Below are 21,727 nucleotides of genomic sequence, written 5' to 3'. Positions count from 1 at the left end.
ATGCTGTTGTTCCTTTCTAAGTGGTTTGTTTATATTTTCTGCCCCTTTGTGTGAAGACTGTTTAGCTAACCCCAGACTTCTCACTCAGCATTGTATTCTGAAAAGGAATACAGATTCCCCGAGGCTCCACTCCAATGGGGCTTTTCTTCCCCACCCCATCCCCACTCTGTGGATTTTTATTATTACAGACCTTGTGCCTTTTAAGCTCCTGTTTCCTTAGGTAGAAACAATCATAGCAGAGTTCCACTGCTGTCCAACCTGCCACGTCCTGCATTCCTGGCTCGAGGTCGACTGTTCTCTGCCGGGTACTAATAAAGGGGTCTGCAACCTTCCATGCTGTACTTTGATGATGCAGGAGCCCAGCTTGCACACAGTACACACAGACTAGTGTCATGTGACTTGACTGTACCGTGACAACCGTAAGCACCTTTCAATAGTGCCTACTACCAGGCACTACATTTCCTTACATACACACACTGGAATACTACTTGGCAATGAAAAAGAATGAAATCTTGCCATTTGCAACAGTGTGGATGAAGCTACAATGTATTATGCTAAGGGAAATAAGTCAGTCAGAGAAAGATAAATATATGATTTCACTCATACGTGGAACTTAAGAGACAAAATAGATGAACATAGGGGAAAGGGGGGAAAAACAAGATAAAAAGAGAAAGGGAAGCAAACCATAAGGGACTCTTACCTAAAAAGGACAAACTGAGGGTTGCTGGAGGGGAGGTGGGTAGGGGGATGGGCTAAATGGGTGACGGGCATTAAGGAGGGCACTTGTTGGCATGAGCACCGGGTATTATATGTAAGAGATGAATCACTAAATTCTACTCCTGAAACCATTATTACACTATATGTTAACTAACTTGGATTTAAAATAAATAAATAATAGTGCCTACTATCAGGCACTACTTTTTCTAAGGACTTCACACATAGTTAATTTTCATAATACCTCTATCAGATAGTTACTACAATTATCCTAATTTTACAAATGAGGAAATTAAAGTACAGAGAGGCTAAGTAACTTGTCTAAAATCACACAGCAATTTCATGGGAGAGTCAGGGTTTGAACTAGGTAACTCAGCTCTGGAAGCCTGTCCTAGGTTATATAACGTTAGCACTCAAAAGGCTGTGAAGTCCTATTACCTCATTTAAAAATGAGATTGCTAGGGCCTGGGTTCAAAAATGACTTGAGTAACATGATTTAGATGGGCTAATTAACTGACAGAACTTAACTAAGAACATGATCCACTTTTTCCTTAAGGGGTGGAGAAGAGAATCGATGATAGTAACAGTTATAAACAAAGAGGCTTCTCAGGGATGTAAAATAATTGAGTTCAATTTTGGGTACCTCCGTTCATGTTAGACTAAGGGTAGTTTCATGTCCATTATTTGTGCAATTTTGCGACAGTGCTGTGAAGATGTTGTCTCCGGTGTCTACCCATGTGGCAGATGGCGTTAAGGGTGACTTAGCCCCTTACTCCAGGCCTCCTGACAGTAAGAGTTAAAGTTGAGACACAATCTCAAGACGCCCCCACTTGTTGAACCACACCCACTCTCCACACTCCTCTTATTCCAGTCCCACAGCCTTAGCTCTTAACTGCAGCCATTGTGAACTATGTTCAGGCTGCAGTGGACCACGTGACCACTCCCAGGCAAGTTATGAGCTTCCTCCCTCCTCTGCTCCTACCTTTTCCCTGTGTCTCACCAAGTCCCACTCCTCTTCAGTCTCCATGTAGATGTCCCTTTCTCCAGGGGCCTTACTCCCCTCCGCCCCCCCCCCCCCCCCCCAGGGTAAGTGCCCCAAGGCTGTTCTCCAAATGCCCTGCACTTTCCCCTTCCAGGCCCAACAGCACAGCTGCCCTGCTAGACTGAACCCTCCTGGACACAAGGGCACGTCTGTTTTGGAAGGCAGCACAGGGAGTGGGTTAGGGCCTGGCTTCTGGGATCAGCCTGGGTTATCCTTCCTAGGTCCAACAGTGGATACTAGGTGTGTGAATGCATCTAAGTTACAATAGCCAAAGGCCTCATCTATTAATACAGGGTCATAATAATCAGCACCAGATACACGTTTGGTAAAGACTTAATTATACAGTAATGTATATAAAGCTGCTGGGGGAATGTCAGGCGGGTAAACACTCAGGACATGCTACCATCGCTGTACCTCCCATGTGTGACACAAAGAGACACCTAAGAATACTCGTGGAATGAAAGAATAAATGAATGGGTCGGATTTCAAATGTTCCTATTTTCTTTAGGCTTTTAACACATTCATTTGTGTTATTTAGATACAAATGGCTCCTCTCTGTCAACTTCACAAATCGTGTTTGGAAGGTCTGATGTTCTTAAAGTTATTTCTCGAATGAAAATAGGAAGGAAATAACCTGTGTTTCCTCCTGATGGAAAACTCTGAGACAGCCGCTTGCATGTGAAAATATTTCAAACTTCATTTATACCTCCCGACCCCCAAATGAAATCACCAAGGAGGTTTGAACAAATTGCTTTTTTTTTTTTTTTTTTTGCATGATGCCATTGATAAAAAACAGTTTGGCCATGTGGAGTGTGTGAGCCAAATTAAGCATGTTTTGGCACATCGCAAATGGATTTTCCACTTCCTCCCCAGATGCACGAGTCAGCAGCAAGCAGGGATACATGTTTATCCTATCCTGCTGTGTCCCTGGGCAGACACCTCTGAGATCCCATTATGTGTTACTAGGGAATTAATAGTACCATGAAGACACTGTTGTAGAGGTTTTCCTGATTCACATAAAGGATATCACTTTCCTCACACCGTATTTCAGCTACTGGATGGTCGGTAAAAGATAGAGAATCCTTTCACCACCCTGAGATGTTGTTATTACAACGTAGGAAAGGGGGCACCTGGGTGGCTCAGTCACAGTTAGGCATCTGACTCATGATTTCAGCTCAGGTCATGATCTCACAGATCGTGGGGACGCAAACCCACAGCTTGGGACTCTTTCTCTCCTTCTCTCTGCCCCTCCCCCTCTTGTGCACACACCCTCTTTCTCTCTCTCAAAAACAAACAAATAAACATTAAAAAAAATGAATGCAGGAAAGAAAGTACAACCTATTTTTCTGTTTTGTATAAATTTTGTATACCGATTATGTTAATGAATGGTATTCAATTTTTTCCACAACTGAGTAGAAAATAGTCTCACTTAATTATTGCTTATTCCAGGACACTATGATAATTATTGAATGTTTACAATGAGCCAGATAGGTTGGTGGTCTTCTCATTTGATCCTCAAATGTACAGGGAAAAATCTCTATCCTGGTGATGCTTTTCAAAGGAGGAAACATGATTTCAGTGAAGTAACTTGCCTCCATGGTACCATTTGGTTGCACAGCCAAGCTCAAACCCACCCAAACTACCTTCACTGTGCCCTGGGCTGCTTTGCAGGGTTTCCATTGGAACTGTTCTGTTCCCAACAAGTGTTCGGAAACGGGGAGGGCGGTTCACAGTAAGTGGGAGGGATATACCGAGGGTCTTGCAGTGGTCATCCACACAGGCTCTGCAGTCGGATCACTTGGCTTCAAATTCCATTCCCAACATTTACAAACTGCTATTGTTATTATGTAACTTATTCTACAATGATTCATGTCACCCAAGCTTTTAGCAACACATCTGTGGTGTCAATCAAATCTTAATATGAATGCACTCATGGGAACTGGCTTTTGGTAGATACCTTATTTAAAACTGAATACAGTTTTGAAGGTATTGTTAGTGTGCTCGTTACACAAATGATGAAAAAAGAGACCAATAGGTGCTAAGTAACTTGCCCAAGGCCACAGAGCTGATAAATGGTGGAGATGGAATTAAAAGTCAGGGGAAAGGAGCCTAAAAGGCATCATCTCCACATTATCAAGTCTGCTTTTACCTCATGTAACTGAATTTAAGTTCTCCTTTACCTGTGCTGGCCTTGACTGTCAGTTTGGAACAGTCATTGGTCTTTGACTCCCAACGTTCTGATTGAATACTCTCTACAGGTTCTTCTTTCTACACTGTCAAGTTCAGCCCCAAGCCAGCCCGGAAAGAGCACAGCAGCACTTCATATTTCATTCCTATGAAGCCACTGGGGACAAATCTCAGATTATCTTCATTCAGAATGGGGAATTATCAGCAAAGAGACATAACTCTTTACACAGGTCAAATCCCGAATGACACAGGCAAAAAATAATAGAGTTGACTTTTTAGCCATGATAGCTTTGGCACACCTCACATCCCTTTGTTCAAACTCTCTCCCCTCAGCGGAGAGCTGCCTTCCTGGGAATGTCTGCTGTGCACTTTTCCCACTCACCCTTGTGTCATCTAAAGGTGAACATTGCAGTTTTGCTAAGAAAACCTTTTCCTTCATTTGTCATGAATAGCAATTTTATCATTTTTGACTTGAAAATGAGCTTGCTGCCTTCAAATCTTCTAATTACCAATGTTAGCAAATTCAAAGAAATGTTTTCAGGTGGACCCCAGCTTGGGGCTAATTCTCCACCCTTGCTACTGGAAGTGTGGTCCACAGCCCACAGGCACCTGATCACCAGGGGCATTGTTAGACATGTATGATCTCAGGACTCTCCTCAAGGACCTACTGAACCAGAGTATGCATTTTACCAAGATCTATGGGAAATTTATAAGCACGTTCAGTGTTGAGAAACACTGGTCTAAAACAATGCAGACTCCTATATATAAAAAAACAAACAAAAGCAAAAAACAAAACAAAACAACAACAACAACCACCTGCCAATAAGAGAAATGTGTAGAAGTGTGTTATTTATCTGGATCAGTTTTATGATTACAAACCAAACCCCGAAGAGTTCACACAGTCATTATCTCAAGAAATGACACATTCGCAGGCCACAGTCCCTGTGGTTATGATGACATCAATTTGGAAAGGACTCCTTCACTAAAGGTATGACCAGCCCAGTAAAAAGGGCTGATGACTGAGTGGCCAGATCATTTGAGTCAGAACAAGGAAAGGTCATCCCTGCTGGAATTCTGTACCATCTTCCCAGCAGGCAGCACCAAGATGCCAGAAGTCTACCTGCCTGGCCAGGCCTGGGAGCCCTGGGGTAAAATAGAATCGTTAAATTATGTTCACAACACTGTCTCCTCCAACTGCCATCAGGATTGGCCTAAAGATTTAGCTTAGAGCCACTTGTATCTTGGGAGAAAGTCTCTATCACATCACTGCCTTGGGGAGTGGTAGCAAAGAGTTATACATGACCCCCCTTCCCCCCTGGCCCCCAGCCCCCCCCCTGCGCCCTTTGCAAAAGGCCCTCAACATCTCCCTTCAAAGCTCTGGTGTTCTGTGAGCTAAGTGTGGTTATTCAACTTTCAAAATGAAATCATGGTCTCTTTCCAAGAACAGTATACCACCTGCAAAAAGGGCCTCAGTTCTTCATCCCTCCCTGTCACCATAATCTTTGCCATTTGGTTGTGTGATGCCCATCCATTCTGACTTTAGGTTCAGCTGTTTGACTTTCTTTGGGCAATAAAAAATGAGAGGGAAGTGAGAGTATATACTACTGAGACTGGGTTTCAAGAAGCCTTGTGTGTTTCCCTTTCTTCTCTGGCTCTTGTGCCATCTCTGTGAGAATATACCTAGGTTAGCCTGCAAAAGGATAACAGACACATGGAAAAGAGCCAGGCTGGCTCAGCCAAGGCCAGCATAATAAGCCTACAGGCAGCCAACATCCATCTGTGGGAATGCCCACTCGAGAATGGCAGAGCCACCTATCAGCCCCGCTGACTTACACTCATAAGCTATATGTGCTTGCTGTTGTATGTCACTGCGGTTTGAGGTCATGTGACACACAGCATTACTGTGGCACCAGAAAACTGATACATTAAGTCACCAATGAAGCTGAGTTATTGATAGATGCTTCCCCTTAAAATTTCTTATCTCTACCACACTTTCCCCTGAAAACATTCACTTCTGTTAAGAATACTCAGGGGCAAGCAAAACAAAGAATCAAATGAAAACTCAATGAGAAAGCTCAAAACGGCCAATATTTTGGCACGGACAGTTAGTTGTCTCCATGACTGTGATTTTCTATTACATACGTGTAACCTGTTCAGATCTCCATAAGGGTCATGAAGCTCTTAGTACAAAATATAATACAGTTCATCTCATGACCTAGGCACAGTGTCTAGTGGAGGGGCTGAATGTGCAAGAAGTGGACTGGCCAGTCTCTTTTATCTCTAGTGCTATACATGTATCAAAGACAAGCAACGCCTGGAACGAGGCAGACAAGGTCTTCAAGCTCCACACTCACACAGCTCATGCCCAGTCTCTGAGTGAGCAACTGCCAAAACAAAAGTTGTGTGTGAGTCTCAGCACACCTCACTTGCCCACGACTAAGGGGCATGTTACCTTGCTGGCGCATCTTCATGGTCCGTATCCTTATTGCTTCTCCTCGAACTCGCCCTTCACAGAAATACGCACCATTGATTTCACTAGCCTTTTCTCTCTTCCAAACGACTTTTTTAGCCCATTCTCTGGTCACATCTTGAGTAACTTCCAGTGGATCCTGGTGCTGGTTCATTAAGGCTTCAAAGTCCCTTCCTATGGTGATGGGCTCATGGGGGCGCCATCCAGTGGCGATGCAGGTGAGGGATGTTTCCGCATCAGACACGAGAGGTAGGGAATTGATCAAGATCAGGTCCATGGCACTGTCCACTGTTCCTAAAAAGAAAGCACATAATCTATGAGGAAGGTTATTACCATGGCCCCACAGATGAGCTGATTTTTACAAAGCCCTGTCTAAAAATAGCTAGGGAGCAGTCTTTCTTTATTTTTTTTTTATTTTTTTATTTTTATTTATTTATTTATTTATTTTTAATTTTTTTTTTCAACGTTTATTTATTTTTGGGACAGAGAGAGACAGAGCATGAACGGGGGAGGGGCAGAGAGAGAGGGAGACACAGAATCGGAAACAGGCTCCAGGCTCTGAGCCATCAGCCCAGAGCCCGACGCGGGGCTCGAACTCACGGACCGCGAGATCGTGACCTGGCTGAAGTCGGACGCTTAACCGACTGCGCCACCCAGGCGCCCCTAGGGAGCAGTCTTTCTAATGCTACTCTTCCATAGGACAAGATCCAAAACTCTTTACAGTGACCATCACTCAGACGCTACTAACCAGTCCTACTCCACTGCACACCCTAGCTACAATGAGCTATCAGTTATTCTCCATCCCCAAGACAAAGCTGTGTGTTACAAATCTCCACCCACTAAAGCGTCTGGGACATTAGTTAAGAATTCAGCAAATGCTCGTTGAGTTGAGATAAATTCATGATAATAGCATTATTGTCATTATTAATGATAATAATTATCATTATTAAAAATTAATGATAGGGGCACCCGGGTGGCCCAGTTAAGCAGTCAACTCTTGATTTCACCTCAGGACATGATCTCATGGTCATTAGATCAAGCCCCACATCAGGCTCCACGCTAGACGTGGAGCCTGCTCAAGACTGTCTTTCTCCCTCTCTCCCTCTCCCTCTGCACCTCCCCTGCTCACACAGGTATCTGCTCTTCCTTTCAAAACAAATAAAGTAAAAAATTAATAATAATGTGGTACCGCCACAATAAAGCATTCTAAAAAATATATCAACTCTACACACAGCATGCTAAATTTATAGACTCTCGTTGTTACCAAAGACTTGTCCAATTCCATCTTAAGTCCCACAAGACAGGAACTGAGCGAGGTCCACCTTTCTATCTGAGCTTCATTCACTTCGTCTTTAAAACAAGGCTAATAAGACCAATCTTACAGGATTCGTGTGAAGATTAAAGGAGATAAAGTACAAAACTTACTAAGTACTGTGTCTGCTACATACAATGACCACTATTTCAGCTCTCTTTATTGTTTTCTGAACACCTATGTCCAAACCTCAACCCTCTCCAAATGTAGTTAAGAAATCCTATCTGGTCTTTAATAGTTATTCCATAAATAATGAAACACATTTTAGAAAATAAAATCCTTTCTTTTCACTTTCTGTCCCTCCTCTTCTTTCCCTCCCCTACTTCTCTTTTGATGTCCAAAGATTTTAAGATGAACAAATGAAATCTGTGCCCATTCTCTCCTCTTGCTGAGTGTGAAAAACTAGGGATGGAGGATGTTCTGGTCCACGTGATGGTTGGTCCCCAAGTCTACATACAATGATCAGGAGGCTGGACAGGTCAATCACATTGGGTGCCAAGGACCAACCGGGGTCTCAGAGACCTTTGTGAAGATGTCAAGCGATTCAAGTAGACTACATGTTATTTCCTTTAATACCCATTAAATTCTCCCAACAACCCTGTGAGGTGTGCACCATTATCTGACATTTCAATATGAGGAAATGAAGGCTCAAAGGATTGAGTGGCAATTCTGTCTTCCACAGCTACTGAAGTCCTAGCTAGAATTCAAACTCCCATAGATCTTTCAGTTCCTTAGATACACTATGCCCTCTCCTACCTCAAAGACTTTGCACATGCTGATCTCTGCACCTGGCTCTGCTCCTTGCATGGCTAACTTCTGCTCACCCTTGGAGCCTCTTCCTAAACACCTTTCTCACAGATGGCTTCCCTACCTACTTGATCTACACTATCTGTACACTCTCATCCTGTTACCCTCTAAACGGCCTCCTGTTTGTTTCCCGCATAATGGTTACCACACTCTGGGATTATTTTATTTACTTTCTCTTCTCTTAGATGGTAAGTTCCATGAATACAAGGATTGAAGCCATTTTGTTCACATTGACATATATAGGAATACCCTGCCTAGGTCCCTTATGTAAAGGGTTACTAAGCATTTGCTGGATGAGTGAGTGGGTGGGTGGATGGATGGATGGATGGGCAAATTTTATTCCAGATCTGTCTGATTCAAGTTCACCATTCCCACTTCTAGAATAGTAAGGTTAAAAATGAAAGTACTCTTCTGAGTCTAAACTGACCTTCTTGCCCATACGTAAAAGGCTGTTTTGAGAATTAATGGAGTTTAAAAAGCTAATGCTACGATTTTTAGAAAATGCCACAGAGAGGTGATCAATGATTGCGGAGTAACGGGAGCTGACTGGTGTCCCTTTATGAGAACTTTTTTAGCATCTGCTTATGGTAAGCATTACATCTGCCATGAAGTCCTCATACAATTTTTTCTAATGGCAACCACCAATGTTGGGTGCATGCAGTGATGTTCTGAGAATAATTCAGTTAGGAGTTAGACTTTTATCTCATCAATTAGGAAGAATGCCAAAGTGAAGTCTTAATGTAAATGTTAACTCAGTACATGGGACTGAGGGAGAAAACCTCACCTAGAATGAGTTTCCAAGCCTGACCCTGTAGCATCTATGTTGTGTCAAGCCTCAATGGTAACTTTAAGCTCTCCAGAGAAGAGACAGTGGTTGGGATAAGGAAAATGTTGTAAGAGAGGATAAGCTAGGAAAACTAGCAGTGGAATTACAGCCTCTAAATGTAACACTGGAGCACAGCCCCCACTTCCACACGTACATCCAGCTGTGCCTCTGAGCGAACACCACCTCATCTCCTGCGCTCACTCATTCCAGGCATGTCCCCCGAGAGAGTCATCAGAGGAAGGAAACACTGTAATTCTTTCAGCTCCGGTTCAATCCAGCCCCATTTCTAGGATCAGTTGGGTGGCTTGCCAAGACCGAGGGATCTGCTCTGAACTCACTGAACTGCACTGGCACTGGCTGTGGTTTATTTAATGACTTTAGGAAATAAGACAGAAAGCAGTTGATTTGACGAGACAGCCACACTTCATCTGTGGATTGTTTCTGGGTATGGATCTGGTTTCTTTTCCCTTTTGTTCCTCCCAGCTCTCTCCCTCTACTTTGAGTGACAGAAAGGGAGATTGTGTACTAAGAGCACCCAGACTTGGCAATGCTTTCCTACCCTTACTCAGCATGCCAGGGACAGGAAGCCCTCTCCCACCAGTGAGCTCTCTGCCCTTTGTTATGGCATTTACAATAAAGTATCACAAGGATTTTGTATATGAGCTTTGGAAATGAGAAGAAATAACTACCAGATTCCTGGGATGCATCTTAAAAATCTTCAGTTTTCCCAAAACAAGAGCACATATTTGTACTTGTCTGTGTATGCCTGAAGAAATTCTGGAAGGTGACACATGAAACTGAGAACAAGAGGGATCCATTAGAGGAGAGTGGGGTAGTTGGGGGACAGGGTAAGAGGGAGGTTTCTCACCATGTACTTATATATGCTGCTTTTGAACCATTGGAATAATACCTACACATAAAAATTAAATGTAAAAAGTAAGTTATTCCTCTAGCCTTAAAAAGATGCATTTGGGAGGGATTCAAGAGCCACAGGAATATATATGTCTCTCATCAGTGGTCCCCACATCTACCCCAGATCTCCTTGGATTGCATCCAAATAATGCATTCTCTCTTTCTCTCTTTTTTGGACTAATAGGAAATGTGATGTCATTCCACAATGCCAGAGGGAAATACATGGGTTTAAAAAAATTTAAGAACAGAGAGAAGAACAATAGCCACACTTAACCTTTCTTTTTGTTTCAAATTATTGCTTTTTGGGGGGTTTTAATTTATTTTGAGAGGGCGGGGCGTGCATGCACGCACACGCAAACAAGTGAGACAGAGGCAGAGGGAGAGAGAGGGAGAGAGAGAGAATCCCAAGCAGACTCCACACCGTCAGCACAGAGACAGATGTGGGGCTCAATCCTATGAACCAAACCGTGAGATCACGACCTGAGCCAAAACCAAGTCAGACGCTTAACCAACGGAGCCACGCAGGCGCCCCCCACACTTTGCCTCTCAAAGAGAATAATGGAGCAGGGGCCCAAATGCAATGGGTACAGCTGTGGCCTGTGGCTTCTTGAAAGAGTTCAGCCAGTGACACTGAAAGGTGTGACTACAGTCTCATAGCTGGTGCCACAGAGGAATCTGCTACTAGGGACATTTTCCTCAGAAAAATGGCCAAAAGACAGTCCCCCATCTGAGCTCACACCAATATCAGCAACCATGCCTCACATCTTTTCCTCCATCACAGCACGGTCTTCTCTAAGTCCTGCTGGGGACCACTGTGGAGCTATTTTGCCACGAGCCTAGTCTGAAGGGCTCTGCTCAAATTTAGTACTTAGTTCATTACACTTCTTTCATCAAGGCTAAGTTTGCTGTAACTAAGTCTGCATATTGAATTTCACACAGCTTTTATATTCTGGGGATTGGTACTATTTTTCCTTAGCAAAGACCTTGCAAACACTTCTCAATATTTGCCTAAAATGTGTCTTATTTACCTTCCATCATGACATGGCATCCGCCAAGTTCACAAATGATCGTCCATCACAGTGGAGACATAACAACATTCTAAAATGTCATTTTGCTCATTCTATTTTTGGTGTGCTATACAGCCCATCATCTAATCTTTCACAGTAACATTTGCTTATTAAATTGCATGTGGTACACTGAAAATTGCACTTCGATTTTCTCATTCAACATTGCTCTGAATAATACCTCAAAAACCAAGAAATAGAAATATTTTTCTTTAAAAACGGTCACAGAAAAATAGACGCATAGGTCAATGGAACAGAATAGAAAGCCCAGAAATAAACCCCAATTATGTGGTCAATTAATCTTCAACAAAGAAGGCAAGAATATGCCATGGGAAAAAGACAGTCTGACAGCCTCTTCAACAAATGGTGCTGGGAAAACTGGACAGCAACGTGCATGAATGAAACTGGACCACTTTCTTATACCACACACAAAAATAAATTCAAAATTCATTAAGGACATGAATGTGAGACCTGAAACCATAAATATCCAGTAAGAGAGCATAAGCAGTAATTCTTCTGATACTGGCCATAATAGCCTCTTTTTAGATATGTCTCCTGACGCTAGTGAAACAAAAGCAAAAATAAACTGCTAGGATTACACTAAAATAAAAAAGCTCTGCACAGCAAAGCCAACAACTAACAAAATTAAAAGATGGAATAGGAGAAGATATTTGTGAATGACCTATCAGATAAAGGGTTAGTATCCAAAACATATAAAGAATTTATGCAACTCAACACCAAGAAATCATAATAATCCAATTAAAAAATGAGCAGAAGACATGAACAGTGTTTCTCCAAAGACATACAGGTGGCCAACAGACACATAACAAGATGTGCAACATCACTTATCCTCAGAGAAATACAAATCAAAACCACAATGAGATATCACCTCACACCTGTCAGAGGGGCTAATATAAAAATCTCAAGAAATAACAAGTATTGGTGAGAATGTGGGAAAAAGAAACACTTGTGCACTGTTGCTGGGAATACAAACTGGTGCAGCTACTGTGGAAGACAATACAGAGTTTCCTCAAAACATTTTAAAAAAGAACTACTCTATGATTTAGTAGTCGCATTACTGGGTATTTACCCTAAGAATACAAAAACACTAATTCAAAGGAATATAGGCACGCTGATGTTTATAGCAGCATTATCTACAACAGCCAAATTACAGAAACAGCCCAAGGGCCCATAGACTGATGAATGGGTAAAGAAGATGTGGTGTATACAGTAAAACCTTGGATTGTGAGTAACTTGCTCTGTAAGTGTTCTGCAAGATAAGCAAACATTTCTAAAATATTTTAACTTGATAAGCAAGTGATGCTTTGCAATATGAATAGCACATGATGCCAAACATAACATGATCACAACTGAGCCAATGGTTATTCTCTGTCTCTCTCTCTCTCTCTCTCTCTCTCTCTCTCTCTGAGGGCTTGTGGGTGATCATCTCCCATGCTCAGATGCTCAATCTCAGGCCACGGTGTTTGGCAGAAATTTGGGATTTTTCAAAATGTTGGAAGGTGTCCACAACTGGCTCTCGTGTATTTTTTGTCATTTCTAAGCACCTGTGGACAGTCCTTTGCTTTTCCATACAAGAGGAAGCTTAGGAATGCTTTGCTTCATTCTAGGTCAGGCTGCCTACAGATATAGACCCTTTCTTCTGCTGCCTTATTTCCAGTTACATTAAATGCAGTATATGACAAGAGTTTATTAATTCTTTACTGTAGTCAACATTGTGCGAGCGTATACAATGGCCCCCATTGTACACAGAAAAAAATTCCATTGAGCCAGCAGTGATTCCATTAGTGATAGTGAAATTCTTCCTACACAATAACCCTCCTCTCTCTTGTCTCCCTCACACCAGCCATGAAGGCTTTCAAAGGTAGTGCAGGTTAACTTATTTTTTGTCATATTTTGTATTTGCTTTATTATTTTGTATTATATTACAGTATTGTAATCATTTTTATATGAATATTTTTGGGTTATGGAATTTGCTTTGATATACAAGTGCTTTGGATTACAGGCATGTTTTTGGAACGAATTATGCTCACAAACCAAGGTTTTACTGTATATACAATGGAATATTACTCGGCCATCAAAAAGAGTGAAATCTTGCCATTTGCAACAACAGGGATCCAATAGAGAGTATAATGCTCAGTGAAGTAAGCCAGTCAGAGAAAGACAAATACCATATAATTTCACTTATGTGTGGAATTTAAGAAACAAATGATTGAAGGGGGAAAAAAGACACAAAACAAAAAACAGGCTCTTCATTATAGGGAACAAACAGATGGTTACCAGAGGGAAGATGGGTGGGACCATGGGTGAAATAGGTGAAGGGAATCAAGAGTACACTTACCTTGATGACAGCACTGAGTCATATGTGGAATTGCTGAATCGCTATATTGTACGCCTGAAACTAATACAACACAGCACGCTGACTACACTGGAATTAAAATTTAAACATGATAACAAAAAAGTAAAAAATGGTCATAAAAAGGATTATGGACCTAAATCAACATCCATATGATAGAACTTAATTTTTTTTTAATTTTTTTTAACGTTTATTCATTTTTTTGAGAGACAAAGAGAGATAGAGCATGAGCAGGGAAGGGGCAGAGAGAGGGAGACACAGAATGTGAAGCAGGCTCCAGGTTCATAGCTGTCAGCACAGAGCCCAACGCAGGGCTCGAACTCACTAACTACGAGATCATGACCTGAACCGAAGTCAGACACTCAACAGACTGAGCCACCCAGGCTCCCCAGAACTTAAATAAATTAGAAAGTAGAGACCGAGCTATTTTTCAAACTGTATTTCAAGTTCTCATTCTCTAAAATGTTCCAGAAGTTTCTGAGACCGGTGGAGGAGAAATTAACACACATACACACTCTCAAAGAGACGTTCAACTTTTACCTGTTTTTTACATTTACACTTCACATAAGCTTTTATTTGGGAGAAAAATGGTTTTGCTAAAATAAAAACATAAAACCTCCAAGGCCATCACTTTTAACTACTTCTCCTCTTACAATCAAATGAAACATTAAATATGATTATCAATGCAAATACATCCCAATGCAGCACAACATGCTTATTCTAATTAGCCTCTCTTCCCACATTCAAGTTAGTACTGCTGCAGACAGTGAAGTTCTAATTAACCCAACTCCCTGCTGACAGGCTAAGCGTACAAACTAGGTTAAATTACTGCATACTGAAGTCATTTTCTTGTGCTTATCACCTTAAAATTGTGGTATTGGTAGTTTCACTGATATGTGTTTGGAATAAGATAACATGTCTTCAGAAAAACTATCTGTATGATTTCCTGGAAGTTTGATATTGACTACATTTAAAACCTTTCTGAAGTGTTCTTGAATGTCTCACCTTTGTAATAGCAGTAGATATCTTAAACTTCCAAATATTTAAAATGTCAATGAGTACTACCTTAGCCAAAAGCATTTCTGGTATCAAGGGGATTAGCTAACAGCCAAAGAAGCTGAGACAACCCACAGACTATCCAAGATATTTGGTGGAATCATTTGGATTTTACTTTACTTCTGTTGTTTGTTTTTTTTAATGCTGTCCAAAAAAGGAAAATTCTCTATAGTTTAAAAACTTCTCATTATTTCTTTGTCCACCCGTCCACTAAACAAACTTACCGAGCACCTCCCTTGTGCTGTACTTGGAGATACAACAATGAATAAAACAGATAATCTCATTCCTCATGTCATTTACAGGCAAACGTGAAAGACAGATGTGAGAAACTAAGCACATACATAAATATAACACTGGAACCATGATAAATACTGTGAGAGAGAATTACAAGGTGCTATGGGATAGCATAATGGTGAACTTAATCAGACTTGGCTGGAGTAGGGGAAGGGTTTGAGGACCAGGCAAAGCTCCCTCAGGAAGTGACATTTGGCCAGAAGGAGAGTTCCACTTACCCAGGCAAAGCAAAAGGGATATGAGAAGACAGAAAAGTTTTCCCCAAAAGGGAAACTATGGAGCAGGGTTTTAAGAATGAATAAGTATTTAATAAGACTCGCTTCTAGAATGTTCTTTCTTAAGTCTACCCTAAAGTTAGCATTAGTTTCTTTTTATTGGATCCTAAGAACTACTAGGGCCATTTCTAGATGTCTATGTTAAAGTATTTTCAGTATCCTCTCTGCTTTCTTGTCTCCTCTGAAGAAATCCAATTCCCAGGCATACTTCCAACACTTCAATCTCTTTTTGGTCTCCATGATCTTTTTATGTATGTAGTAACTGTCTGAGCAATAACTTCATCCTCAAGTTTCCTTAAGAAGGTATTGGATAATTAACGAGAAGATACCAAAATGCACAAGACTGGAAATAACTAAAGGAAGTTATTTTATTGTGTAATTGGGAGTTTGGAGTTAGACAAGGACATTCCTGATGTGAATAGGCTGTGTCTAACAACAAACTGTTCTCACCCATGAGCTGTGCCAAGCCAGTTTACCCAAAGGGCATCGCTGTTTCCCATCCCTGCTTCGCAGCCAAATAGAGTCCTTGTCTGTCTCCTGGAGGAAATGGCATCCTTTCCCCACCTTAGAACACCAGAAATTTTCTATCCAGGATAAATAACACATGTTCTAGTTAGCATTAGTCAAAAAAAGGTGGGGGGGTGCCTGGGTGGCTCAGTCAGTTAAGTATCCGACTTCAGCTCAGGTCACGATCTCACTGTTGGATTGGAGCCCCATGTTGAGCTCTATGCTGACAGCTCAGAGCCTGGAGCCTGCTTCGGATTCTGTGTCTCCTTCTCTCTCTGCACCTCCCCCCTCACACTGTGTCTCTCTCTGTCTCTTGAAAATAGATAAATGTTAAAAAAAAAAAAAATAGAAAAAAAAATTTTTAAAGATTGAGCATCATTCAGTTGGCAGGAAACTTTTTATTTTCAGGGAATAGGCAGAACGTCTGCAAAGTGAGACTTCACTAATTATCAAGCACATATGTGCACTTAAATGCAAACTCTATTCTGTAAGGCAGTGGTAGAGAAAGCATCATACCACCAAATCAAGGCTTGTTTAAACTGGAAGGGACTTCTGAGATTCCCTGGTTCAAGCCTCACAATGTATACAGAGTAAACTGAGACCCAAGGAAAAGAGAATGTTCAAGGGTCACATCAAAGACAGCAGAAAAGCCAGGCTGCAAGTGCTGATTTCTCTCCAGCGCCCTTTCTCTCACTGGGGGTAGCTGTCAGTGTAAATGGACACATCTTTGATGTGAGGGATTTTGAAATGTTTACAAATCTGGCAGGATGGTACCTGGAAAATCCTGGAGCTTGGTAGAAACTGGGGCAAGGGAGGAAAGACACTGAGGAGAGGCAGCCAAAAATCTGGAAAGGATACAGGACAAAGAGATTGGGAATATCCGGAAATGAAATTTGATCACCTCGCAAATGCCCCCCGCCCCCGCCTTACAATGCTGTCTTACCATCTTTCCTGTCCACTTCACCCCAAGAGAAGAGTGCTCTCTAATTTGACCATGTTCATCCAGTGCCAGGAAATGAGTCTGGTGTGAGAGGAATCCACATTTGGTGCCAGACCACCTTTTCTCTCTGGCTCTCATCCAGATTCAATCACCTGCCAAGTTCCCTTCCACCCTTATGCTGCCCAAAGGTGGGTGTATCTACTTCTACAACCAAATAGCTATATCTTCCAAGACAGAATTAAACAAAACTCTTTAACTCCCCCATGCCTTGATCTCCATCTCCCGATTGAGAAGCCAATTTGATTGATTTGCTTGCACAAAAAAGAGAATAATCAAGAAGAGCCTAAAGTGACAACCCACTGAGAATTATTAGAAGAGCAAACCGAAGAAATGAGTCTGTAATGGAAAAAGTCCAGGATCGTGATGGTCTCTACAAGAAGACCGACAAAGGAAGAGGGTTAGCCTCGCCAGCAGGCCTCAGATTATATCACGCAGGGACAAAAGTTAGCACTCTTTACCACACACTACTTAATAGGTACTAATGCTAGGTAATCTATAAACTTTGTACACCTGACTTCTTATAATACTAGTGAAGAGAGGTATTTATATTCCATTTATAGGTCTATTGACACCAACCCTTTTTGGGTTCCTGGACCCAATTCCAAAGTTGGGGGGAGGGGTTCCCCAACATACCACACCAAGCAATTCTTGGACACCAGCAAGGTGTCTGAGATTCAATCCAATTCTGACATTATGCACCTGGAGACAGCATTGGATTCCACAGAGTAAGGGCTCAGTCCTGTAAAACTGCCCACTACACATCCCCCTCCCCGTTTGGGAGAGTAGTCACAAGTCCAGGCTGTCATCTGCACATCTCCATTGGGCTACAGACTGGAGGCTCCAAAACCCTCCTCCTTGGACTTGAGGTGCCAGCTGTTGTACTCCTGACTGACTTACTAGAAATCAGAGGTCCCCAGGACCTCCTTAGGTTCTTTTAATTTGCTAGAGTGGCTCGCAGAACTCAGAGAAACACATTTACTAGTTTATTAAAGGATACGATAAAAGACATGATGATATAAATCAACAGCCAGATGAAAAGGTACCTAGGGAAAGGTATGGAGAAAGGGCCAGGAGCTTCCATGCTCTCTTCAGGATCCAGACACTTTCTGAACTCAGTCCTTTTGGGTTTTTATAGAGGGTTCATCACATTAACATGATTGCCAAAGTCATTGACCATTAGCTGATTCAACCTCCAGCGCCTGCCCCCTCCCCAGAGGTTAGGGAGTAAAACTTAAAGTTCCGACACTCTAACAGAAAAAGACATTGTTATATGTAAAACCTGAAGAGTTAATATATATGATATATAAGTAAATTTTATAAAAAGTAAAATTAGTGGCAATTCACCAATGAAGAAATACACATAGCCAATTTGTAGGTTGAAGACAAAGTGGTTGCAATATTTTGTATTTTCTTGGAAATGCATTTGTAGGACATGTTTGTAATATCTACAATAATTGTAAAGTTACACAAAAGCTAACCCTCATTCATCATTTATTATATGACAGGCCCTGCTTTAAGTGTATTCTTCATAATAATCATCATAGCAATCTTATGGAGTAGGTACTATATCTTTGTTTTCCAGAAAAGGAGATGAAGGCAGAGGAAGGTTAAGTACTTGGTCATTGTCACACAGGTAATTAGTGGTAAAACTGAGATTCAAATTTAAGCAGACCGGCCTCAAAACCCATTAACAATTAAACTATACTCATATGACACCATTTCACATCAAAAATGTATCTTTCAACAATTCAGAGACAAGAGGTTGTTCTTTTCAACAAATAGGGTTGCAACAATTGGGCATCAATATGCAAAATAACTGAGCCCTGAACTAAAACCTCCAACCTTAAAACAAAAACTGATTGAAAATAAATTGCATAAAATGTAAAAATATGAAAATTTTAAGACATAGGAGAAAAATCTTCATGATGTTGGTCTTAGGTCGTGAGTTGTTACCTATGACACCAAAAGTGTGATCCATAAAGAAAAAATGGACAAATTAGATTTTACAAAAATTTTAAACTTTGGTCCATAAATGATAATGTTAAAATAAGAAGACAAACTACAGCTGGGAGAAGATATTTGCAAATCACGTATCTGACAAACAACTTGTATCCAGAATGCATAAAAAAAAACTTTCAAAACTCATCAGTAAGAAAACAACTCATTTTTTTGTTTTAATGGGCACAGGATTTGAGATACTACACCAAAGAAGACATATGGATGGCAAAAAAGCATGCAGAATTAGGGAAATTCTAATTCAAATCACAATGAGATACTACTACATACCTATTAGAATGGCTAAAAACAAAACAAACAAAAAAACCTGGTAATACGGAGTGTTAGCTAGAATGCATGGCTGGTGGTAATGTAAAATGGATGGTCCAATCACTGGGGAAAATGTTTCAACATTTTTTTATAAAGTGAAACTTACATTTATCGTATCACCCAACAATGCTACTCCTAGGTATTTACCCTAGAGAAACGAAAATTTATGGTCATACAATGAATGTTGATGATAGCAGCTCTATTTATCTACCATCACTCAAAGCTAGAAATATCCAAATGTCCTTCAACAGATGAATGCATTAACTAGCTGTGGTACATCCACACAATAGAATACTACTCCACAACAGTAAGGAACAAACTTTTGAAACTTACAACAACATGGCATTAAGCCAAGTAAAATAAGGTACTATCAGAAAGCTACATATTGTATGATTGCATTTATATGACATTCTGGAAAAGGAAAGCATTTTGAGGATGAAGAGAAGGGATTAGAGCCGGGGAATAGGAGTGGGAGAGAGGTATGTGTACACTGGGGCAGTACAATAAGATTTCTGGGGTGACGGAATGGTTCTGTATTCTGATTGTGGTAATAGCAGTTGCACGAATCTATACATACATTAAAACTCATAGGGCTGACTCTTAAATACTGAGAACAAACTGAGGGCTGATGAGGGGTGGGGGGAGGGGAAGGTGGGTGATGGACACTGAGGAGGGCAGCCATTGGGATGAGCACTGGGTGTTGCACGGAAACCAATTTGACAATAAATTTCATACAAAAATAAATAAAAATAATAAAATAATAAAATAAACATTAAAAAATAAAAGATATATAAAAAATTAAAAAAACTCATAGGGCTAAACACACACAAAGTCAATTATACTATATATTAATTTTTAAAATTATACTCAAAATGTATCGTGCATAATGACCAGTAAAAATACACAAAGACATAGCAAGGATATTCATCACAGCCTACGGCCACAAACTGGAAACAACACAAAATTCAGGAAAGGAACATGGCTGAATTAATGATGACCCTTATGTATAACAGAATATTGTAAGTTGCATGGAGTTATGTCCCTGATATATTAAGAAAACAAGTTGTAAAAAAAAATAATAAAAAAATAAAGAAAAGTAAAGACGTCGCAAAACAACATCCATGATCCCATTTTTGCCAAACTACAGAGAAAAGACTAGAAGCCATACGCCAATGTAGTAACAGTGGTACCTCTGGGTAATGAAATTGCTAGGCTTAGAAATGAAGAGTGGGGTGAGGAAGAAGGTAAATTTTTGCTTACTCTTTCACATACTTAATGTTGTATTTCTTTTATAATTTTAAAATAAGTATTTTTATTTATAGAAAAGCATATACAATAAATCAATCTAGTGGCAGGGTTCTAATTAATAACTGACTTGTCTGTCTCCATGAACTTCCTGAAGAAAAGAATTGTTTTGTTCATCCTCAACTCTCCAGCATCAAGCACTATGTTTGATCGACTGCTCATACTCTCAATATATTTAAGTTGAAATGGAAGAATTCCAGTCATGGAAAGTAATACATCTTAAACCCAGGTGACTCTTTTGTGAATTACCAATTGCCTGGCAGCATCAATAGGATAGTGGAGTAGTTAAAAACTCTGGTATTGAAATTTTGTCTCATTGTACTCAACTGTAAAATGGGAGAACATCTAAATCATTGGCTTCTGTGTCAAGGACTATTTCTATGAGCATGGCACAAAGCCAGTTTGACCACGTGAATCTGTATCAAAGTAGGGTCTGTCTTAGCCTCAGGGAAAGGTCTTCTGTTTCTGTTTTCTTTTTTTTTTTTTTTTTCTTCCTAAGTCCCCTTGGAGCGCAAGCACCCACCCACAAAAGGAAGAAGTGCTAATGGCTTTGTGTCCTGCGGTGCGCCTGCCCTCCCACACACTTCAAACCCATATGGGCAGGAAACAGGCCGATCCTGAGCTAATGAAGATTCCCTTTGTTTCCTTCAAAAGTACTTTGATTCTTGTCCCCTTTCTTACAGAACTGACCTTAACAGGAAACCAATTCTCTTCACATGCAAGAAAAGCAGTTTCACAACCAGCTTGGTGGCAAGGTGGTGGCCTTGGAGGAGCACGGGGACTATTTGGAGACAACATAAGCCTTGGCTCCACTGGCCTTTGCCAGCTGACCCCTCAGGGAAACCACTCACCTAAACAAATGCTCCCCACCCCCACCCTGTATGTCTCCGGGCGGGAGAATCCACTTTTACATTTTCTTCATTGTCTTTAATTTTTTTTTTAATGTTTTTTCTTTATTTTTCAGAGAGAGAGAGAGACAGAGACAGAGTGTAAGCAGAGGAGGGGCAGAGAGGGGCACAGAATCCAAAGCAGGCTCCAGGCTCTGAGCTGTTAGCACAGCTCACTTCTCTTTACTCTTCAACAGGACAGTGGCTCTGCCTTTGGAAGCATCAAATGCTCTGGCTCAGCAGCCCCTCATTGTAGAAGAGGGCTCAGGGGCCTCTAGCCTTGTATCATTTCATTTAGAAATTCCTTCATTGCAATTCTGGAATCTGTTGTCCTCCGGGCCTTACATAAATTACTTCTGTAATTGGAAGT

General features: G+C 41.0%; 1 protein-coding gene across 3 annotated transcripts in view; it reads right to left on the bottom strand.

Moving 5' to 3' along the window:
- The window catches only part of TEK (TEK receptor tyrosine kinase), a 118,587-nt gene that overhangs the window by 66,024 nt on the left and 30,836 nt on the right, over positions 1 to 21,727 (bottom strand). For all 3 annotated transcript variants that reach the window (XM_086685424.1, XM_025919889.2, XM_086685423.1), the window contains exon 2: positions 6,396 to 6,707. In XM_086685424.1, coding sequence (XP_086541550.1) covers positions 6,396 to 6,707 — 312 coding nt within the window. The remainder of the gene's footprint in view (positions 1 to 6,395; positions 6,708 to 21,727) is intronic.

The sequence above is a fragment of the Puma concolor genome, chromosome D4, assembly GCF_028749965.1.
Source record: "Puma concolor isolate L17-30 chromosome D4, mPumCon1.1.hap2, whole genome shotgun sequence".
Classification (NCBI taxonomy): Eukaryota; Metazoa; Chordata; class Mammalia; order Carnivora; family Felidae; genus Puma; species Puma concolor.
Note: the sequence above shows the minus strand (reverse complement) of the source record. Positions and strands in the feature narration are given on the sequence as shown.